The 19,197-nt window shown below is 40.5% G+C and overlaps 1 protein-coding gene across 1 annotated transcript; it reads left to right on the top strand.

The window, feature by feature from the left end:
* The first annotated feature begins 7,422 nt into the window (after positions 1-7,422).
* Positions 7,423-13,869, top strand: LOC126188219 (prisilkin-39-like). The gene is made up of 2 exons (XM_049929769.1): positions 7,423-7,541; positions 13,269-13,869. Exons 1-2 carry the CDS (start codon positions 7,424-7,426, stop codon positions 13,490-13,492), a joined length of 342 nt encoding a protein of 113 aa, XP_049785726.1. The 5' UTR covers position 7,423; the 3' UTR covers positions 13,493-13,869.
* Positions 13,870-19,197: the final 5,328 nt, after the last annotated feature.

Genomic DNA, 19,197 nt, shown 5'->3' with positions numbered 1-19,197 from the left:
ATGGACTGTGTGAATGCTGTCAAAGTAGGAAATTCAGTGTGACTGCAACTACCTGTTACAGAAGGACTACGCCAATTGTGTTCTAGACCACCGATGGCATCTAAAATCTATGTGGTGGACCAGGATGATAGTGAGTACATGCTACAGAAGTTAAAAGAGGAGTATGAAACATTGTGCCTCACAATTAGCTTGACAAGAGCCAGTAAATTCGGTGAATGTAAGTCTTTTAAGTATCTAGGACCATGATATCAAACGGAAAAATGAAGACATAACCAATAAAATAAGGCAGGAAAGGAGGGCTGTGCAACAGCTGAATTTGATCCTTTGGAATAAGAAAATAACAGTGCAGATAATGTAGCGTTCGATCGCTGGAAACATCGCTATAGGGAGTGGAGTAGAAACGTGGTTAGTAAACAAGCGTCAGAGAGACAAGTTGCTTTCACTAGACATAGACTTTAGAAGACCCACTTGTGGCATCTCCTAGCTGATCCGCATACCAATTTCTAAAGTAAAAGAGTCTAGTTTGTGGGTCAATTAATCAGTAATACACACCATAGAGACGAAAAGTGTAAAACGGTATGGACATCTAGAAAAGATGCCGATGGCCAAAGAAAGTGTGGCAGTGGACCCCAGCGGAGAAAAAAGCGTGGGTGACCTAGAAGGAGCTGCCATCGAGATGTATGGGACGCGATGGATGCCAGAGGACTGCAAGGAGGAGACTCATATAACCGGAAGAAGCGGAATGGGGGAGCGAGAAGAGGCGCCAGCCATACAGTACTCGTAGTATGATGATGAGTAAGGAACTCAAAATGCCTTCTTAGTGAAACTCTATAAAGAACAATAATGCTAAGTTCATCTTAGATGTTAATCTATGTCGACACAAACTTGTGTCGGTACGAACTATGCGTTTCCCACAGGTTTTATGAAATGCCCTTACATAAGGTGGGAGAGGAAAAGGATACATGGAAGGGAGGACCTACGACAATCGCATCATTTTTCGTTTGACATTTCACATTAATTTTCAGGACACATTACACTAAGAATACAATATTAACCAAGTTAAATAATGAGCAAAAGAACAATTATTTTTTCTTTCTTTTTTACAAGTAAGCTGCTTAACCCACTGATCAAAGGCCCCAGGTCACAAGAAAGATACCAATCATAAATACAAAATTGCAAAATAATAGGGCAATACATTTCTTAATTAAAGCAATCTGACCTTGGAATAATTACAAGAATCACTCTCCCAGAACCTTAGTAATAAATTACCACTTATGGCTCTTAAAAGAGTTTTAAAAAATTGAAATTAATTTCATCTTTAATTAGACTATCCGTCGAAAGAAACCTCTCCAGCTGCGCTTACTAATTACCAAATGACAAGTCCAAACAATCAATTTTCAGAACAGACCAACCATGAAAGTGAAGTGCCAACAGTTACGATCCAACAAGATTTTTTCTTACACGCATGGAATGAAAACAGATTTAAAAATACGGTGCTAGCACGAACAACTCTACTAAGCTAATGTCGGTCAACCACAAACACTTGCAAAAAGCACCATGCTGGTGCGTAACAGCAACAGGTCCCAGCGGCCAAGTACCGCCCTCAAACAGCGGACCTGCAAGTCGTAAAACTAAGAGCTGTTAAGCAATACTCGGGTGAAACACGAGCCAAAAGATACAAGATAGGAAAATGTAATTCGCCAACGCCTTAATAATTCAATGCTATAAAACCTTCAAATGCCCCATAATAAACAGGAACGTCACTCAAAATTTCACGGAGTAAAAACCGCTGAATAACATAAAACGGTAAAAGGATGGCGTAATAAACGTCTCCCCCAAAACACCTTAACTGAATCGGGTGAAATCATTAATATCCGAACGTCCGAACGTTACTTCAAATGGAAAAACAGTCAATAAGTCACCCAGGCTACACAGCTAAAGACTTGTTTTCGCCAAACTGAAATTTCTATGAGAAGCAGAAGCTTACCTCTAGCTTTAATTGATAGCATTTACAAGTAAGCCTCCGTTCCATGGCACTAAAAAGCTCAGAACGATCTAAAACAATTTGAACAGCATACATTAGTTTGAGAATTTCCTTAAAATAATTGAATAAAGCCAAGAAAATATCCCAAGCCGTTAAAAATAACCACTTAATAAACCAGATTTACCACAGAGCGTATGAGCAGTTTCACTGCACTAGATACCTAATTTGATAAACCATCAGGGTAGCAACAAACGGCCTGACGGCTCTCAGGAAAATAACACTGATTTGAATGCCACCAGATTTAAAGTACGAGACAGCTTGTTGTGTAAACAAGTAACAGGCAATATTTCAGGAAGCACCTATAACCGCATGCAGACACCGTTAGATGTGCGTAACAAGCACTAGGGCTAACCATCAAACAGATCAAACTCAAACAGATCAGTTGTAGTTAACGATAATTGAGATCCATAAAGCGAGAATCACAGAGGCGGGCAGTGACAGCGCGAGCGATATGAACCATTGTTACATCAAGAAGTTGTAATTCCACGATTTCAGCTCAATCCAAAACGTCAACATCCAAAGTGCACAGCTTGCGCGTAAGGGAAGACAATTCAGCTGAAGCACACTCAAGGGTGTGGTGAAAACTTCGATGCAGCCACTAACGGTACACTCGTGACTAATTAGTCTCCGCACAAATAGAACCTACGGCCCACACAGTCGACAGGCCGACCATTGTCTGTGTTGTCCTCTCGCCACGTACCCAGACACTCCCCAACCCCACAGGCTCCGTTTTTAAGGGTAATTATCGCAACCTAGTGGGAGCCAGCAAATGATGGTGGAAGAAAAGATGACATGAAGCCGTCATGGTTAATTTTATTTGTAATAAACTTGTACGTGCTTTTCAGGAATGCAGCTCAATCTACGAATAAAAACGCTATCCACTCTCTCATCATTCGGTAATTATATTATACGCAGACTGGTCGTTACAGTTTCAGCCAAACACTAAGACAAAAATTTATTTGCTGTCTAGTTGCACACTCTCAGAAAACAACAAATGTCGATACACAGGAGAAGTAAGTATGAATCAACCAACTGGTAAAATATATTTAGAAATACAGAGAAAATTATAACAAAACACTTGATGTTACATTAGGAACGAAAAAGTTATTGCAATTTGTCAATATAATAAATGGAAATTGTGGTTATGTAATTGTAATTCACGAAGTAATAACTATAAAGAACATGAAAAATACAGTTCGTAAATCTTGTAAATCGACTAAACCAGGAGCAAACTAAACACCAAAAGCGCAGCATAATGAGAAAATGGTTATCTGAGTCAGATAACTGATACGTAGTTCAACATTTTTTGTATAAATGCTGGCGTGAAAATCTGACCAATTATTTCCAAGCAGATATACGCAGACAGATATAAAATTTCTAGTAAAATTTTCCCAACATTTTAGGCAGTTAAAATATTGCTCTATATAGTACAAATATTGAGACAATTGAAATAAATCATTCGGCAAGAGAAGAGGAGTATAAAAGGCCTTTCTTTTCTTATGCAACTGATTGAACTAATGTGCATATTATTCTCTAATTTTTCAAATTTATTTAGAACAACAAATTCTCAGGATGCAAGCAAACTAGCTGTGCCTTTGCTAGTCGTGCTTACTGATTCACGAGTCAAAAGATGTCCTAGTAGTAGAGAAGAAAAGTAGATGAGAAGTTTCTACGTGGAGTCGATTGATGTAGTTGTCAACGTTTCGGACTCGCTTCAGCAAAGTTCTCTTTTGCATCTTACATTCACACTGAAACTTGTCTGTAAATGAGGTGAGATTTATATAAACGTTTCTCATGGAGAAGTGAACCTCACGCTCAAAGAAAACTAATTCTTGTTTAAGAACTGTGTAGTTTCCTTTGTCCTCCTTGCCTGCCCGTGTTTAAGTGAACTGAAGAACAAAACCTTAAGTGGCTATGCGTTCTTCCACACGAGGACACATCTAAACTTTACACTTCGACCACCTTCTTACCCAGACCGCTCAGTGGTGGATGGTGCTATGTACAGTACGAGATCTGGAAGAGCAATTTATTGTATGAAAATAGCCATAATGTTTAATAAAACTCAGATACACATTGTAAACTCCAAACAGAAAAAAAATTATAACACTGACATTTAGTGTAAGATCCCAACAGTTTATTATTCCGTAACCTTTCAATAATAACGTGACTAACCTCCTAATAAAAATATGTGACTCATGTATAACATTTCAATAACTCACTGATAGTGAATATAAACTGGTAATTTGACGTCAGCAATGCTGCGCCATGGCCCTGAAAGATCATTCTGAATAAAGTGAAAAATCTTACCTCAATGAAGTCGCCGAATAACGCGTATATATCTGCTCCTATAAGAAATTTTTCTGGCACAGCCCAGTGCAATGCTGGCCGCTAGATTTGTCATGTATAAACAGAAACAACTTATTTTTCTTTACGATAATCGGGATGACCATGGATTGCAGAAATTATTAAAGTCCTTAAATTCAGATGAATGATTGTCAAAAAGTTAATTTTATAAAAAAGATTATTATTAACAGATTTTTTTAAAACAGTTACATGGGACTTGATATAACAACAGTATAAATTTAGTTGTAACAAATTAGATATGCGCGCGGCTGTTTTTACCTTATACTACATCGCTCAGGCACGACCGGCCCAACCGCCCGACTGCGAGCTACCACCACTACCGCTGACACTGCTCCTACTGCAGCCGACGCTGCTTTCCGGTCTGCGATTCTGCACTACTGGCCATTAAAATTGCTACACCACGAAAATGACGTGTGACAGACGCGAAATTTAACCGACAGGAAGAAGACGCTATGATATGCAAAAGATTAGCTTTTCAGAGCATTCACAAAAGGTTGGCGCCGGTGGCGACACCTACAACGTGCTGACATGAGGAAAGTTTCTCATACACAAACAGCAGTTGACCGGTGTTGCCTAGTGAAATGTTGTTGTGATGCCTCGTGTAAGGAGCAGAAATGCGTACCATCACGTATCCGGTTTATCGTATCGCGACATTGCTGCTCGCTTCGGTCGAGATCCAATGACTGTTAGCAGAAGCCGGCCGGAGTGGCCGTGCGGTTCTAGGCGCTACAGTCTGGAACTGCGTGACCGCTACGGTCGCAGGTTCGAATCCTGCCTCGGGAATGGATATGTGTGATGTCCTTGGGTTAGTTAGGTTTAAGTAGTTCTAAGTTCTAGGGGACTGATGACCACAGCAGTTAAGTCCCATAGTGCTCAGAAAAAATGATTCAAATGGCTCTGAGCACTATGGGATTAAACATATATGGTCATCAGTCACCTAGAACTTAGAACTAGTTAAACCTAACTAACCTAAGGACATCACACAACACCCAGCCATCACGAGGCAGAGAAAATCCCTGACCCCGCCGGGAATCGAACCCGGGAACCCGGGCGCGGGAAGCGAGAACGCTACCGCATGACCACGAGCTGCGGGCAATAGTGCTCAGAGCCATTTGAACCATTTTGTTAGCAGAATATGGAATCGGTGGGTTCATGAGGATAATACGGAATGCCGTGCTGGATCCCAACGGCCTCGTATCACTACCAGTCGAGATGACAGGCATCTTATCCGCAAGGCTGTAACGGATCGTGCAGCCACGTCTCGATCCCTGAGTCAACAGATTGGGACGTTTGGAAGACAACAACCACCTGCACGAACAGTTCGACGACGCTTGCAGCAGCATGGACTATCACCTCGGAGACCATGGCTGAGGTTACCCTTGACGCTGCAGCATAGACAGGAGCGCCTGCGATGGTGTACTCAACGACGAACCTGGGTGCACGAATGGCAAAACGTCATTTTTCCGGATGAATCCATGTTGTGTTTACAGCATCATGATGGTCGCATCCGTGTTTGGCGACATCGCGATGAACGCACATTGGAAGCGTGTATTCCTCATTGTCATACTGGCGTATCACCCGGCGTGATAGTATGGGGTGCCATTGGTTACACGTCTTGGTCACCTCTTGTTCGCATTAACGGCACTTTCAACAGTGGACGTTACATTTCAGATATGTTACGACCCGTAGCTCTACCCTTCATTCGATCCATGCGAAACCCTACATTTCAGCAGGATAATGCACGACCGCATTTTGCAGGTCCTGTACGGGCCTTTCTGGATACAGATAATGTTCGACTCCTGTCCTGGCCAGCACATTCGCTAGATCTCTCACCAATTGAAAACGTCTGGTCAATGGTGGCCGAGCAACTAGCTCGTCACAATAAGCCAGTCACTACTCTTGATGATCTGTGGTATCATGTTGAAGCTGCATAGGCAGCTGTATAGACGCCATCCAAACTCTGTTTGACTCAATGCCCAGGCCTATCAAGGCCGTTATTAGCGCCAGAGGTGGTTGTTCTGGGTACTGATTTCTCAGGATCTATGCACCCAAATTGCGTGAAAATGTAATCACATGTGAAATCTAGTATAATAGATTTGTCCAATGAATACCTGTATATCATCTGCATTTCTTCTTCGTGCAGCAATTTTAACGGCCAGTAGTGTGTTATAGCTTACATGTCGCAGGCAGCGTGTGAGCAATCCATCGAAATTACATCTGCTCGACTGTGCTAGCAATAAATTCCTTAGTCATGGACCTCTTACAACATCATTTAATGTTTCATAAATTCCTTAAATTGTTTTCCATTATAAAATGTTTCAGATTGGTAAAAAGTCGCACATGCAAGAACTGGTTCTGAGCACTATGGGACTTAACATCTATGGTCATCAGTCCCTTAGAACTTAGAACTACTTAAACCTAACTAACCTAAGGAAAACACACAACACCCAGTCATCACGAGGCAGAGTAAATCCCTGACCCCACCGGGAATCGGACCCGGGAACCCGGGCGTGGGAAGCGAGAACGCTATCGCACGACCACGTGCTACGGACCATGCAGGAATTGCATTATCCACGTATGATTCATACACCTCCAACTTACGTGTTCGCGTTCTTAATAATCAAGTTGCAACGGCATATGTGAAAGACCGGAGCCATATGCTTATCAGAGAGTTGTCCATGTTTTGTTTATAGCCTCTAAAAAAGCGATACGGCGACTGAAGTCACAAGGTCGAAAGTAAAGCGTTCATTTGAATCCCTCTACTACCACAACGTATCGTTAACACGTTAGTCATAGGTCAGTGCTCTGCACGTTCGTATCGTATTTTTTAACATTGTCATGCGCGTCTTTGTTTGAAGCCAGTCCTTCGTAAGCGCTATCAGCGTTCTCGTTCGGTGGCGCCCTTGTTCTGACTTATTATCAGCCTTTAACTAGCTGCCTACCTGCCTGATTCACTGGCGCCAGTCAACTATAAAAGGCAAACATCCGCATGCCCTGCAAGGACAAAGTTAACGCATGCCAAGCGCAGACTGTTTCTGTCAGTGTATTCCTGCAAGTGGCCGAATGAAGCCTAAGACCATTTGTGTGCTGGCTGTTTTGGTAGTGACAGCCGTTACTGGATATGGACTACAAAGTGAGTTGTACACTTTTGAAGCATCAGTGTTTAGAGATCACGTGCAACCCCATTTAAATTGTGTGCCTATCATTGCACAAGTAAGCACCTATCATCATACGCAACATCCTAGGAACATGTGTTTTATATTTCTATTCCCTACTCACTATTGTCCCCCCCCCCCCCCCCATGTCTATACTAGTTCTGAACGTAACTCCATAAACTCTTTGTGTTAATTCCATAATGTAAATCAAAGATTTTCTCGAGCATAATTTCTAATCGATCTAATAAATTGTCGTTCCCTACTAACGGTAAATTTAAATTTTCACTTTCTTTCTGCACCTCCTAACTTCAATAATATCTAGTGATTTCCTTCTGCAGTTTTCCCACTAATCGACTTTCACATGGTTATAGTGTTGGTCATCACATTTTAAATTACAGAAATGATTTATTTGTTCAATTTTTGTTCAGCCTCTAATATCAGTGTATTTTGTCTGAACAGGAATCTGTTTCGCTACGGGAGTCTCATTCTCCATATTCTACTTACTCCTGAGAATTTGCGCTTCTTACGTAGCATAGTTCCTTTGCTCTCTCGGTACGTTTGTCTTCATTTCCTCGGATCCTAATCCACTTCTGTGTTGTAGAGTGTTCGTTTAATTTACCTTCCCCTCTGTTAGAATCGAATGCAACATTCTTCTAAACCTTTACTTTGTGGGTCTGACTTAAAAATTTAACATAGAATGTATTAGGTTGGTGCATAAGATCGTAGTGTTTTGTTTTGCATGTCGGTATTCCGGTTGTAATGGGTTTATTTATCGATTGTCATTTTTATTTGTAGTTCACTGTTGCTATTTGAGTTTAAATAATGTCATTTTGTAATTTGGAGATTGTGAGTGGAAATGTGGACGCTATAAAATGTAATGCCATGTGCAGAAATCCGAAAATTTCCGACGTATTCTACTGTTTGAATTCAACAGAGGTGTACGAGCAGCGGAGACAACCACTAACATTTGCGCCGCGTATGGGGATAGCCCCATTGGACAGAGCATAGTATGGAAATGGTTTTCTCGTTTTAAGGAGTATCATTTCAGTAGTAGTAAACGCATTCATTCACAATAATCCAAGTCAATGTACTCGAGGTCTATCAGATGTGATGAAATGTGATCATTCCAACATCGTGTGACATTTGGGTGCAATGCGGATGCCCCCCCCCCCAAAAAAAAATCGGGTGTATGTCTACCGCACGCTCTAAACCAAAATCATACAAATCAGCAGGTGGCCATATGTACATCACTGCTTGCATCTCTATGCTTCAAGCATATATATATATATATATATATATATATATATATGCCGTTTCTGAGAACCAGCAAATTGAAAATCACTCGAAAACCCGTTGTTAACTGTGTGATTCGTTGCAATAAAATAATGAGAAACATCTCATTCGTGGCAAAAGTATTATTGTAACTTGCGTGTTATGAGAGTATGCCATCTGAAGGCAACGACACATTGAGGAACCACCAGAAACGCATTATTCTTGGTACAATTGTTACAGTGAAATTTCAATAAGTAACATAGCTCCGATTAAAGCTTCGAGCAAGCGCCAACATGGTAGTGTTGGCTAACTGAGGTTTGTTGTCGGTTTAGCATACCGGCATGGTAGCTCAGCGCGTTCGGTCAGAGAGCTGGTCGGCCACTGTAATATAAAAAAAAAAAAAAAAAAAAAAAAAACTGATTGGAAGGGTCAACAAACGAACTTGACCGGATGTCATGTGACGTCCGCAACTACCAAACACAATGGTCAACTACGAACAAAAAAAAAAAAAAAGGTAGTAGGTAGCGTTCCCGATTGCCATCGAAGTACGTCTAATGACGCTGGTACGTGTCTCACGATGTCTAATTCTTTTCTAACATTCGCGTAATAGGTTCTGATGCTTTATTATTAGTTTAATATAAGTATATATTATAGTATTTGATGTTATGTAAATATAAGTTGCCTTTTTCTGAGGAGTGAATTTGTTCGATTGTTTTAACCTGCAGAACAGCTTCCACTACATATATAACGATATTTTGCTCCTCTTTCTTTTATAATTCGTAATTCACATATTGCAAAGATTCTACTACTTGGTAGCAACAGTGATCATGTAAGAATGAGGTTGGGGTTTTACCAAAATGCGAAAATGATGAAATAAAGCTTATTTTATGTGGAGAACTGTTGCAAATTTGTATCGCACTGTTTGTAATAGAACTTTTATAAGCCTGTGTCCTTACTTATTGGACATGGTACTTTCCTTTTCATCTCAAAATATGTACATGGATAGTGTAATTTTTATTTGTCCATATTACATATAGATCAACGAGACTAGCTTATGGACAGTGGAGAAACTGTGCATTTTAATAGAGTTAACGTGGGATTTATTTTTACGGGCGACCATTTAGTAAACAGTGGGATTTACGAGCTAGAAACATCCCGCAACAGCTGCTGGCTTACGTTTTGATCGCGTATACCACGTAGGGGCCAACGTACCGTTTGCACAGTTCGCATCGTACCTCAGAGTTCAGCAGCACGTTGAACTCAGCACGCTCAACGTTGAAGTTCGACAGCACGGTCCGTGTGTCGACGGCTTAAGCCCTCCGACGGCGCAAACAGACGCGTGAATTCAGATCGCCGGTAAAATGAACATACGGCACAAACATTTTGCTGTGTAAGTATCGTATGACCGACGCGATATAATAGCTTGAGTTTTTCACTTGAAACTGAAGTTGCTGGTTAATCTCATCACGAAAGAATTTTGTCAGTTTTATGCTTCACGTACAGTGTTGAGTGACAATAGCGTGGCCTGCCTCAAACAAATATCCTAAGCTGGTAAGTGCTGAATTGCTGGTCAGTAACACAATACCAACACTGTTTGACTTCGAAAGGACACACTTGTTTCACGTTCCACATGGGGTATCAAACAGAAACTTTCGTGGCAGTAGGGCAGCCGGTGCTCTAAAAGATATCCGACAACACTGGTAGAGCAACGAAAACGGTATAAGATGTATACCCGTCAGACTGCTGAAGATCGTCTGAACAAGGCGGAATTACAGCTGTAATAAGATCAAGTGTCTAAGAAATTAGGCAATAGATGTATCTTGCCCTATTCGCCGATGCTGTCTACTACATTTGAAGTTCACAAAACGGTGACATGTGCTACGGCATTGAATCCATTAAAAATGTTTGCAAGTAGGCTACGTGACCACGGGCAGTGACCAAGCCACATTTCCATTGAGACATGAAAACGATGAAGTAACAAAGTTTCAGTCGGACCAATAGCTCTTCAGAGGTAATGTGGTGCATTTTGAGCTTCCCTATTGACTAAAAACACCACCTGTCATTTATTTCAATGTTCATCTTGAAGGAGGACAGCGAATATATTTTAACCTTGAAAAACCAGAGATAGACAACTTTGCTAGTATACTTTTGGCTTTGTGCTAGAATTAACTCAGTTATATTTACACATTTGGAGGAAGAAAATATAGATAATATTTCCAGCAACAGAGATATGGAGCAAGATGACTCTACAAATTATCCAGTCGAAGTTTAAACTCTTTTAGCATACCTCGCCTTTATAAATAGCCTGTCCACATTGTGTCATTAACAGTCAGATAATAAAAACCATAAAGTTCCAGTTTTCCAACATTTTTCTTTAAGGACAACCTAATGTATAAATGTGTGATAGCATTTCTTGGGTAAGGGCGTAAAGATTCACTTTAAAATGGTTGGTATATAATGTGTAAGACATAGCAAGTAATTACCTTGATTTTTCTGGTTGAATAGGTGTCTCAGCTCATCAAATAATCTCCTAGGGGATAATTTATAAGAGGCCCAGGTTAAATAACTTTCCTTGAAGACACTCCATTACTAAGAAATAAATTGTAGTTACTCTCATCATTATTATGCAACAGTGTGAATGTTGTTGGTCACTTTGGAAATAAACACTGATTTTCACTTTGATGTTTTTTGTATTCTGTCTTATATTGTTGAATTACAAAAATTAACATTTCACTTGTATTTGACAATATTCAGAACGACAAGACAAAAGTTTCTCTACATCTAACGTGGAGGTAAAAGTTGCAGCCATGCCTAACCACATCTGTCCTCTTCCAGCACACACCAAAACGTCTCTCAAAAACTCTTTCAAAACTCACAGCAAAGATAGCACGACTCGTTTGTACAAGGAATAGAATGTTGAAGTTCATATTTCCAATAAAAAATAACATCGAAGATGTGAACAAATTTAATAGTAATGATTCAATTAAATATTTTAGGTACTATTCTGTAACGTAGTTTATCATACCTTAATTATGTTAAATGTTCAAACCTCTGCCAGTTACTGACGAAGGAAACTAACGCCATTTTACAGAATAAATGACGTTTCCACAAGCGACACTAAACTGAAAGTAACGGATTTTGAAACATAATGCAAACATTATAAGAAGGTAAATGAAATTTCTAGTATTAGTATCCAAGAATATAATGCTCCTGAAAACTCGCACAATGGAAATAACATATCGCAATTTTCAAAGAGACATTGTCAAATCATGAATGGTATCGAAAGCTTCATTAAACACAGGTGTGTTGACAACTACTATTGATTAGGTGACACAATGGTACAGATTTGTATCAATTTCCATCACACAAAATTAATTTGAAAAACGGCACTCCGATTACTCTATTGCGAAATTTAAGGGTCATAGAAGCGGAAATATTGACGGGAAGTGGCTCAAACGTGCGAGTTTTATACCCCGAATCACGCTTATTTTATTACATTTCTCCATTACCATTTCTTTTTAAACGCGTACAATTCCTCCTGAACTTATTTTATGTCATGACCGTAAACAAAGGAGAAAGCGCGAGTCTGCACATTGTAGGTCTGGACCTTAGTGTCATTGCTTTTCTCTCGGCCAGCTCCACGTGGCTCTCTCTTGTGTTAGTGAAGGAAACAAGCACTTCGTTCCTGTCGCCAATCATACTACTTCACACGTTGTAGACAAAGAAGCTTTGTAAGTCAAAAATAAATTCCAAACGTATGAAATCTCGGCCGCAGTTATAAATAAATATCAAGGAAATGCCTGCTTTCTTAGCTAATAGAACATAGGAAGAGACATTAGGGAATAATTACCATGGTACACTACTCTACACACCTACTCTGATTTAAATACGTAAATGTATAACAATGAAATCACAATATAGTCTTACAATCATCTTAGAACACTCTCTCCACATAGTCATATCAAAATAATTGTTACCAGATATTAACAAAAATTATAGAAATATAAATGTAATGCTTTTCTATTGTAGCGGTATTAGAGTGAGACACAGAGGATAAAAGTTGTAGGAAAAGACATAAATAACAGATGACTTTGGACGTAAGTGCTACTTTTGGACGAAGAGATTAGCACAGGAGAGTAATTCATGGCGAGCCGCATCGCTCAGACGTCTAATGACCCAAAAAGAAAAGTCAACGCTAGAGGCGGTGTTGCACCGTATTAGTGTGATGGCTCTTTGGGGTGAATTTTTGTCCAGTGTGCTTCATAGACCCTACGAATGTAAATGCGAAGGTGATGCTACCGACCTTCGCTTGCTAAGAAAGTAAAGTTCTGAATCATGAACACTGTGTGTGACATTACGTTTCAGTGAATGCATAGGATCAGTGGAGACTCGTGAGAATGGGTCCTAATATGTGGCTGCTTCGTGTGTTGCAGGTGGCCGGCGGCAGGCGAGGTCCCTGTCGCAGGCGAGCAGCCAGGCTTCATCCTACGGCTCTGGCGGCCTGGGGGGCTACGGCCCCTTAGGCTATGGTTTGGGGGGGCTGGGGGGCTCCCCCTACCCCTACCCAGGAGGATTTGGTGGCTTCCTTCCGTCATACGGCGGAAATCCGTATTTATCCTGGGGTCCTTATGGTTACGGTCAACCATTCTTTCGGTAAAATATTTTCGGACGGAAAGAAATTTGCAAGAAAATCGATCAGACGTCTTGAATATTTACTAAATATTCTGTGTAAGTTTTGCTCAGTGACTGTATGTAGGTTGACTCCTATTCATTGCTACTGATTATACCAATATGAACCTCTATTTCTCGAGTGAACTTCAAAGCGCAAATGGAATATTCATAACTTGATGTAGTAACTTATTGGTATTTATACAGTTTCTCTTGTGCCTCATGGGACTATTTCCTGTAACAAGAAAGTTAGAATGGTGATGGATACTCTTATATAATGGCTTCGTATTTTGCGTAAAGTACCTGATAAAGATGCCAAAAAGAATGAATGCTTTTGTGAAACGTAAACTGTGTACATAAATGTATTGTAGTATATTTTGTAATAAAATGCATAGTTGATGAGTTATCATAAAATTCTTGATGTCAACATATTTCGTTATTTTTTAGTTCCTCAGTTGTTCCTAAGCACGTAAAGCTATGACTGCTGCGGCTATCCATACCACCACTCTAAAATGAGCAACAAACAAATTTGGGGAAATCATAAATCTCCCCGTCCTTCTTGTTATCTATCCCGTTCTCCCCTCCCCCATCTCCCCGTGCTTGCAGCTATTCCATTCCTATCTTCCCCTTTTCTTCCTCTTGTTGTAATTGGTAGTAAGCCTTTTCTCTACTGTAAGAACAGTAAAATTAATCACCCCACTAACATTTCAATTGCGAAATAAGCCAATAATACTGCGAACAACCTAATTACAATCGTTATGCAAACTGTTACAAAAGTGAGATCTACGTTCAAGTGCGAAAACGGGGCGGAATCATGTAGCTAAGACGCGATGACTATGCCGAAAGCCACAGCAAGAGAGAAAATCACTGTAAACCTAGGGAAGGATAATGTACAAAGAAATCTTTAACAGGCATTCGATATATTATCCTGGGTTGACTGCGAGAGATTAGTACGATTTGATAATAAGGATTTGTCGTGGGTACCACGAGGCAGAGCTATTACCAAGACGCTAGCTGGACAATTTACAAAGAATAATAGTCCTATAACACCACCTGATGATAAGCCTGCAATGACTCGAAAACTAATTGATGGTGCAATAAACACGTATCTCGTTCGAAATGAGGCTGGTGACATATAACTTACAGAAACTGTCACATCCCAAACTATTTCGATGAGAATGATAATACAAATTCAACGGAAACTAGTCAAAATAAGAAAGATTACTGCACATAATACGATACACGCACAATACTGTGGCTCGTATAAGGCACTTTATATATATATATATATAGTTATTTTTTCCTTGTGTTGCCCACCAACTCCATGTCTTGTGAAAACGAACTGTGTGAAATTTTGGCTCAGGACTCTCATCAGAATGTGAAATAGAGAAAGCCAGGAAAAGGAAAACCATCACATTCGTCAAATAATATTTCTGAATGTAAAATTCATTCATTACCTAATGCGGAAGGTGGTTTACTTAAATTACTATAGCTTAATGTGATCTCATTTTGCAGGTAACAGAACCCAGATGAAACCTAACACAAGTATAGAGAGAACACAGTGTCCTAAGACGTCACTTTTTACTAACGAATCTATATAATCCCAGTAGTCTTTCGTTTTCGAACAAAGCATAAGAGTCGGTAGGAAGAATATCTTCAGTTCGTTTACGGGAGGCAATATATTTACTGCAGTATTGTTGCTGTTGTTGTGGCCTGCAGTCCGAAGATAGGTTTGATGCAGCTCTCCCTGGTACTCTGTACTGTGCAAACCTTTCATGTCTGAACAACTACTACAACCTACATCCATCTGAACTTGTTTACTGTTTTAATCTCTTGGTCCTCCTCTAAAATTTTATCCTCCACACTTCCCTTCAATACTAAGTCAATGATCCCTAGATGTCTCATATTCTGTCCCATCAACCGGTACCTTCTTTCAGTCAGTTTGTGCCACAGACTATTTTCTCCCCAATTCTGTTCAGTTCCTCCTCTTTAGTTACTCGATCTACCAATCTAATCTACAGCATTCCTCTGTAGCACCACATTTTAAAAGCTTGTCTTGGGTTCTTGTCTAAACTATTTGTTCTTTGCATTTCACTTCCCTACAAGACTACTCATGAGAGAAGTACCTTCAGAAAAGATGTACTAACACTGAGGTTTGCATTCGGTGTTAAAAAATTTCTCTTCTTCAGAAACACTCCTCTTGCTGTTACCAGTCTACAATTTATATCGTTTCTAGTTCGTACGTCATCAGATATTTTACTGCCCAAGTAACGTAACTCATCTAGTTCTTTTAGTGTCTCATTTCCTAATGTATTCCATCAGCATCGCCTAATTTAATCCGACTAATTTCCGTTACCTTTGAGCTGCTTCTGTTAACCTTCATCTTATATCCTCCCTTCAAGATACGGTTGATATCGTTCATATGCTCTTCCAAGTACTTTGCTGTCTGTGGTACTACCACCACAAAATAACTGTAAGCGTTCTGCAGTCTGTCAAACAAACTTCAGCCATTACGTAGTTAAAATTTAATAAAAGATCAAAAATCTGTCTTTTGTTACTATCAATAATACACTCTCAACACAAAAAATTTTCCAACCATATTAATTGTGATATACGATAAGATTGTCCTCGCTCCGCGGGTGCCAAGTTATTCATCATGTCGAAAATGTCTGTTGGGTATGAACCTGGAACGTCACACCTGGCGTCACCCAGGACCAAGAACCTCGGCGAGCACGTCTACATCTGTACCTACATCTACGTGATCACTCTGCTAATCACAACAAAGTGCCTGCAGAGGGTTCAATGAACCACCTTCAAGCTGTCTCTCTACGGTTCCACTCTCGAACGGCACACGGGAAAAACGAGCACTTAAATTTTTCTATACGAGCCCTGATTTCTCGTATTCTATCGTGATGATCATTTCTCCCTATGTAGGTGGGTGACAACAGAATGTTTTGACAGTCGGAGGACAAAACTGGTGATCGAAGTTTCATGAGAAGATCCCGTTGCAACGAAAAACACCTTTGTTTTAATGATTGCCACTCCAATTCACGTATCGTGTCTGTGACACTATCTCCCCTATTACGCGATAACACAAAACGAGCTGCCCTTCTTTGTACTTTTTCGATGTCATCCGTCAGTCCCATCTGATGCAGATCTCACACCGTACTGCAATGCTCCAGAACAGGGCGGACAAGCGTGATGTAAGCAGTCTCTTTAGTAGAGCTGTTGCACCTTCTAAGTGTTCTGCCACTGAATCCCAGTCTTTGGTTTGCTCTACCCACAATATTATCTATGTGGTCGTTCCAGTTTAGGTTATTTGTAATTGTAATCTCGAAGTATTTAGTTGAATTTACAGCCTTCAGATCTGTGTGACCTATCGCGTAATCGAAATTTAGCTGATTTCTTTTAGTACTCATGTGAATAACTTCACACTTTTCCTTATTCTGGGTCAATTGGCACTTTTCGCAGCTTACAGATATCTAAATCATTTTGCAAGTCGTTTTGATCATCTGATGAGTTTACAAGACGGTAAATTACAGCATCATCTGCAAACAATCTAAGAATGCTACTCAGATTGTCTCCTATGTCGTTAATATAGATCAGGAACAATAGAGGGCGTACAACACTTCCTTGGGGAACGCCGGATATTTACTTCTGTTTTACTCGATGGCTTTACGTCTATTACTACGAACTGTGACCTTTCTGACAGGACATCACGAATCCAGTCGCACAACTGAGGCGATACTCCGTAGCCAAGCAGTTTGGTTAGAAGACGCTTGTGAGAAACGGTATCGATAGCCTTCTGGAAATCTAAAAATTGGAATAAATTTGACATCCCCTGTCGATAGCACTTATTAAAAAATGGTTCAAATGGCTCTGAGCACTATGCGACTTAACTTCTGAGGTCATCAGTCCCCTAGAACTTAGAACTACTTAAACCTAACTGACCTAAGGACATCACACACATCCGTGCCCTAGGCATGATTCGAACCTGCGACCGTAGCGTCGCGCGGTTTCAGACTATAGCGCCTAGAACCGCTCGGCCACACCGGCCGGCAGCACTTATTACTTCATGAGGATAAAGACTAGTTGTGTTTCACAAGAACGATATTTTCTGAAGCCGTGCTGACTATGTGTCAATAACTCGTTTTCTTCGAGGTACTTCACAATGTTCGCGTATAGTATATGTTCCAAAACCCTACTGCAAATCAACGTTACTGATATAGGACTGTAATTCAGCGGATTACTCCTACTTGGCGTAACTTGAGCAATTTTCCAGTCTTTAGGTACGGATCTTTCTGTGAGCGAGTGGTTGTATATAATTGGTAAATATGGAGTTATTCTATCAGCATACTCTGAGAGAAACCTGACTGGTATACAATCTGGACCGGTGGCCTTGTCTTTTTTAAGTGATTTAAGCTGCTTCGTCACTCCGAGGATATCTACTTCTATGTTTCTCATCTTGGCAGTTGTTCTTGATTGGAATTTAGGAATATTTACTTCGTGTTCTTTGGTAAAGGAGTTTCGGAAAACCGTGTTTAATAACTCTGCTTTAGTGGCACTGCCATCAGTAACTTCACCATTGTTATTGATTGCGTCTTGCCATTGGTGTGCTTTATGTAAGACCAGAATGTCTTTGGGTTTTCTGCCAGATTTCTAGACAGAATTTCGTTGTGGATATTATTAAAAATATCTCGCATTGAAGTACGCGCCATATTTCGAACTTCTGTAAAACTTTGCTAATCTTGGGGATTTTGCGTTCTTTTAAATTTGGCATGTTTTTTCGTTGCTTCTGTAACAACGATCTGACCCGTTTTGTGTACCATGGGGGATCAGTACCATCATTTATTAATTTATGAGGTATATATCTCTCAATTGCTGTCGATACCATCTCTTTGAAAACATTCCACAACTTTTCTACACTTACATGATCAGATCGGAAGGAGTGAAGGCTGTGTCTTAAAAAGGCGTTATGAGCATTTTTATCAGCTTTTTTTAAATACACTACTAGCCATTAAAATTGCTACACCACGAAAATGACGTGCTACAGACTCGAAATTTAACCGACAGGAAGAAGATGCTGTGATATGCAAATGATTAGCTTTCCAGAGCATTTACACAAGGTTGGCGCCGGTGGCGTCACCTACAATGTGCTGACATGAGGAAAATATCCAACCGATTTCTCATACACAAACATCAGTTGGCTGCCGTTGCCTGGTGAAACGTTGTTGTGATGCCTCGTGTAAGGAGGAGAAATGCGTACCATCACGTTTCCGACTTTGATAATGGTCGGATTGTAGCCTATCGCGATTGCGGTTTATCGTATCGCGACATTGCTGCTCGCGTTGGTCGAGATCCAATAACTGTTAGCAGAGTATGGAATCGGTGGGTTCAGGAGGGTGATACGGAACACCGTGCTGGATCCCAACGGCCTCGTATCACTAGCAGACAAGATGACAGGCATGTTGTCCGCATGGCTGTAACGGATCGTGCAGCCAGGTCTCGCTCCCTGAGTCAACAGATGGGGACGTTTACAAGACAACAACAATCTGCACGAACAGTTCGACGACGTTTACAGCAGCATGGACTGTCAGCTCGGAGACCATGGCTGCGGTTACCCTTGACGCTGCAGCGTAGACAGGAGCGCCTGCGATGGTGTACTCAACGACGAACCTGGGTACACGAAAGGCA

This window comes from Schistocerca cancellata, chromosome 5, assembly GCF_023864275.1.
Source record: "Schistocerca cancellata isolate TAMUIC-IGC-003103 chromosome 5, iqSchCanc2.1, whole genome shotgun sequence".
Taxonomy (NCBI): domain Eukaryota; kingdom Metazoa; phylum Arthropoda; class Insecta; order Orthoptera; family Acrididae; genus Schistocerca; species Schistocerca cancellata.
Note: the sequence above shows the minus strand (reverse complement) of the source record. Positions and strands in the feature narration are given on the sequence as shown.

Excerpts from the sequence above, each read along its gene's own strand:
- LOC126188219 (XM_049929769.1), top strand. The coding sequence starts at position 7,424 with ATGCCAAGCGCAGACTGTTTCTGTCAGTGTATTCCTGCAAGTGGCCGA. Across the intron at positions 7,542-13,268 it reads TACTGGATATGGACTACAAA|GTGGCCGGCGGCAGGCGAGG; the intron begins GTGAGTTGTACA and ends CGTGTGTTGCAG.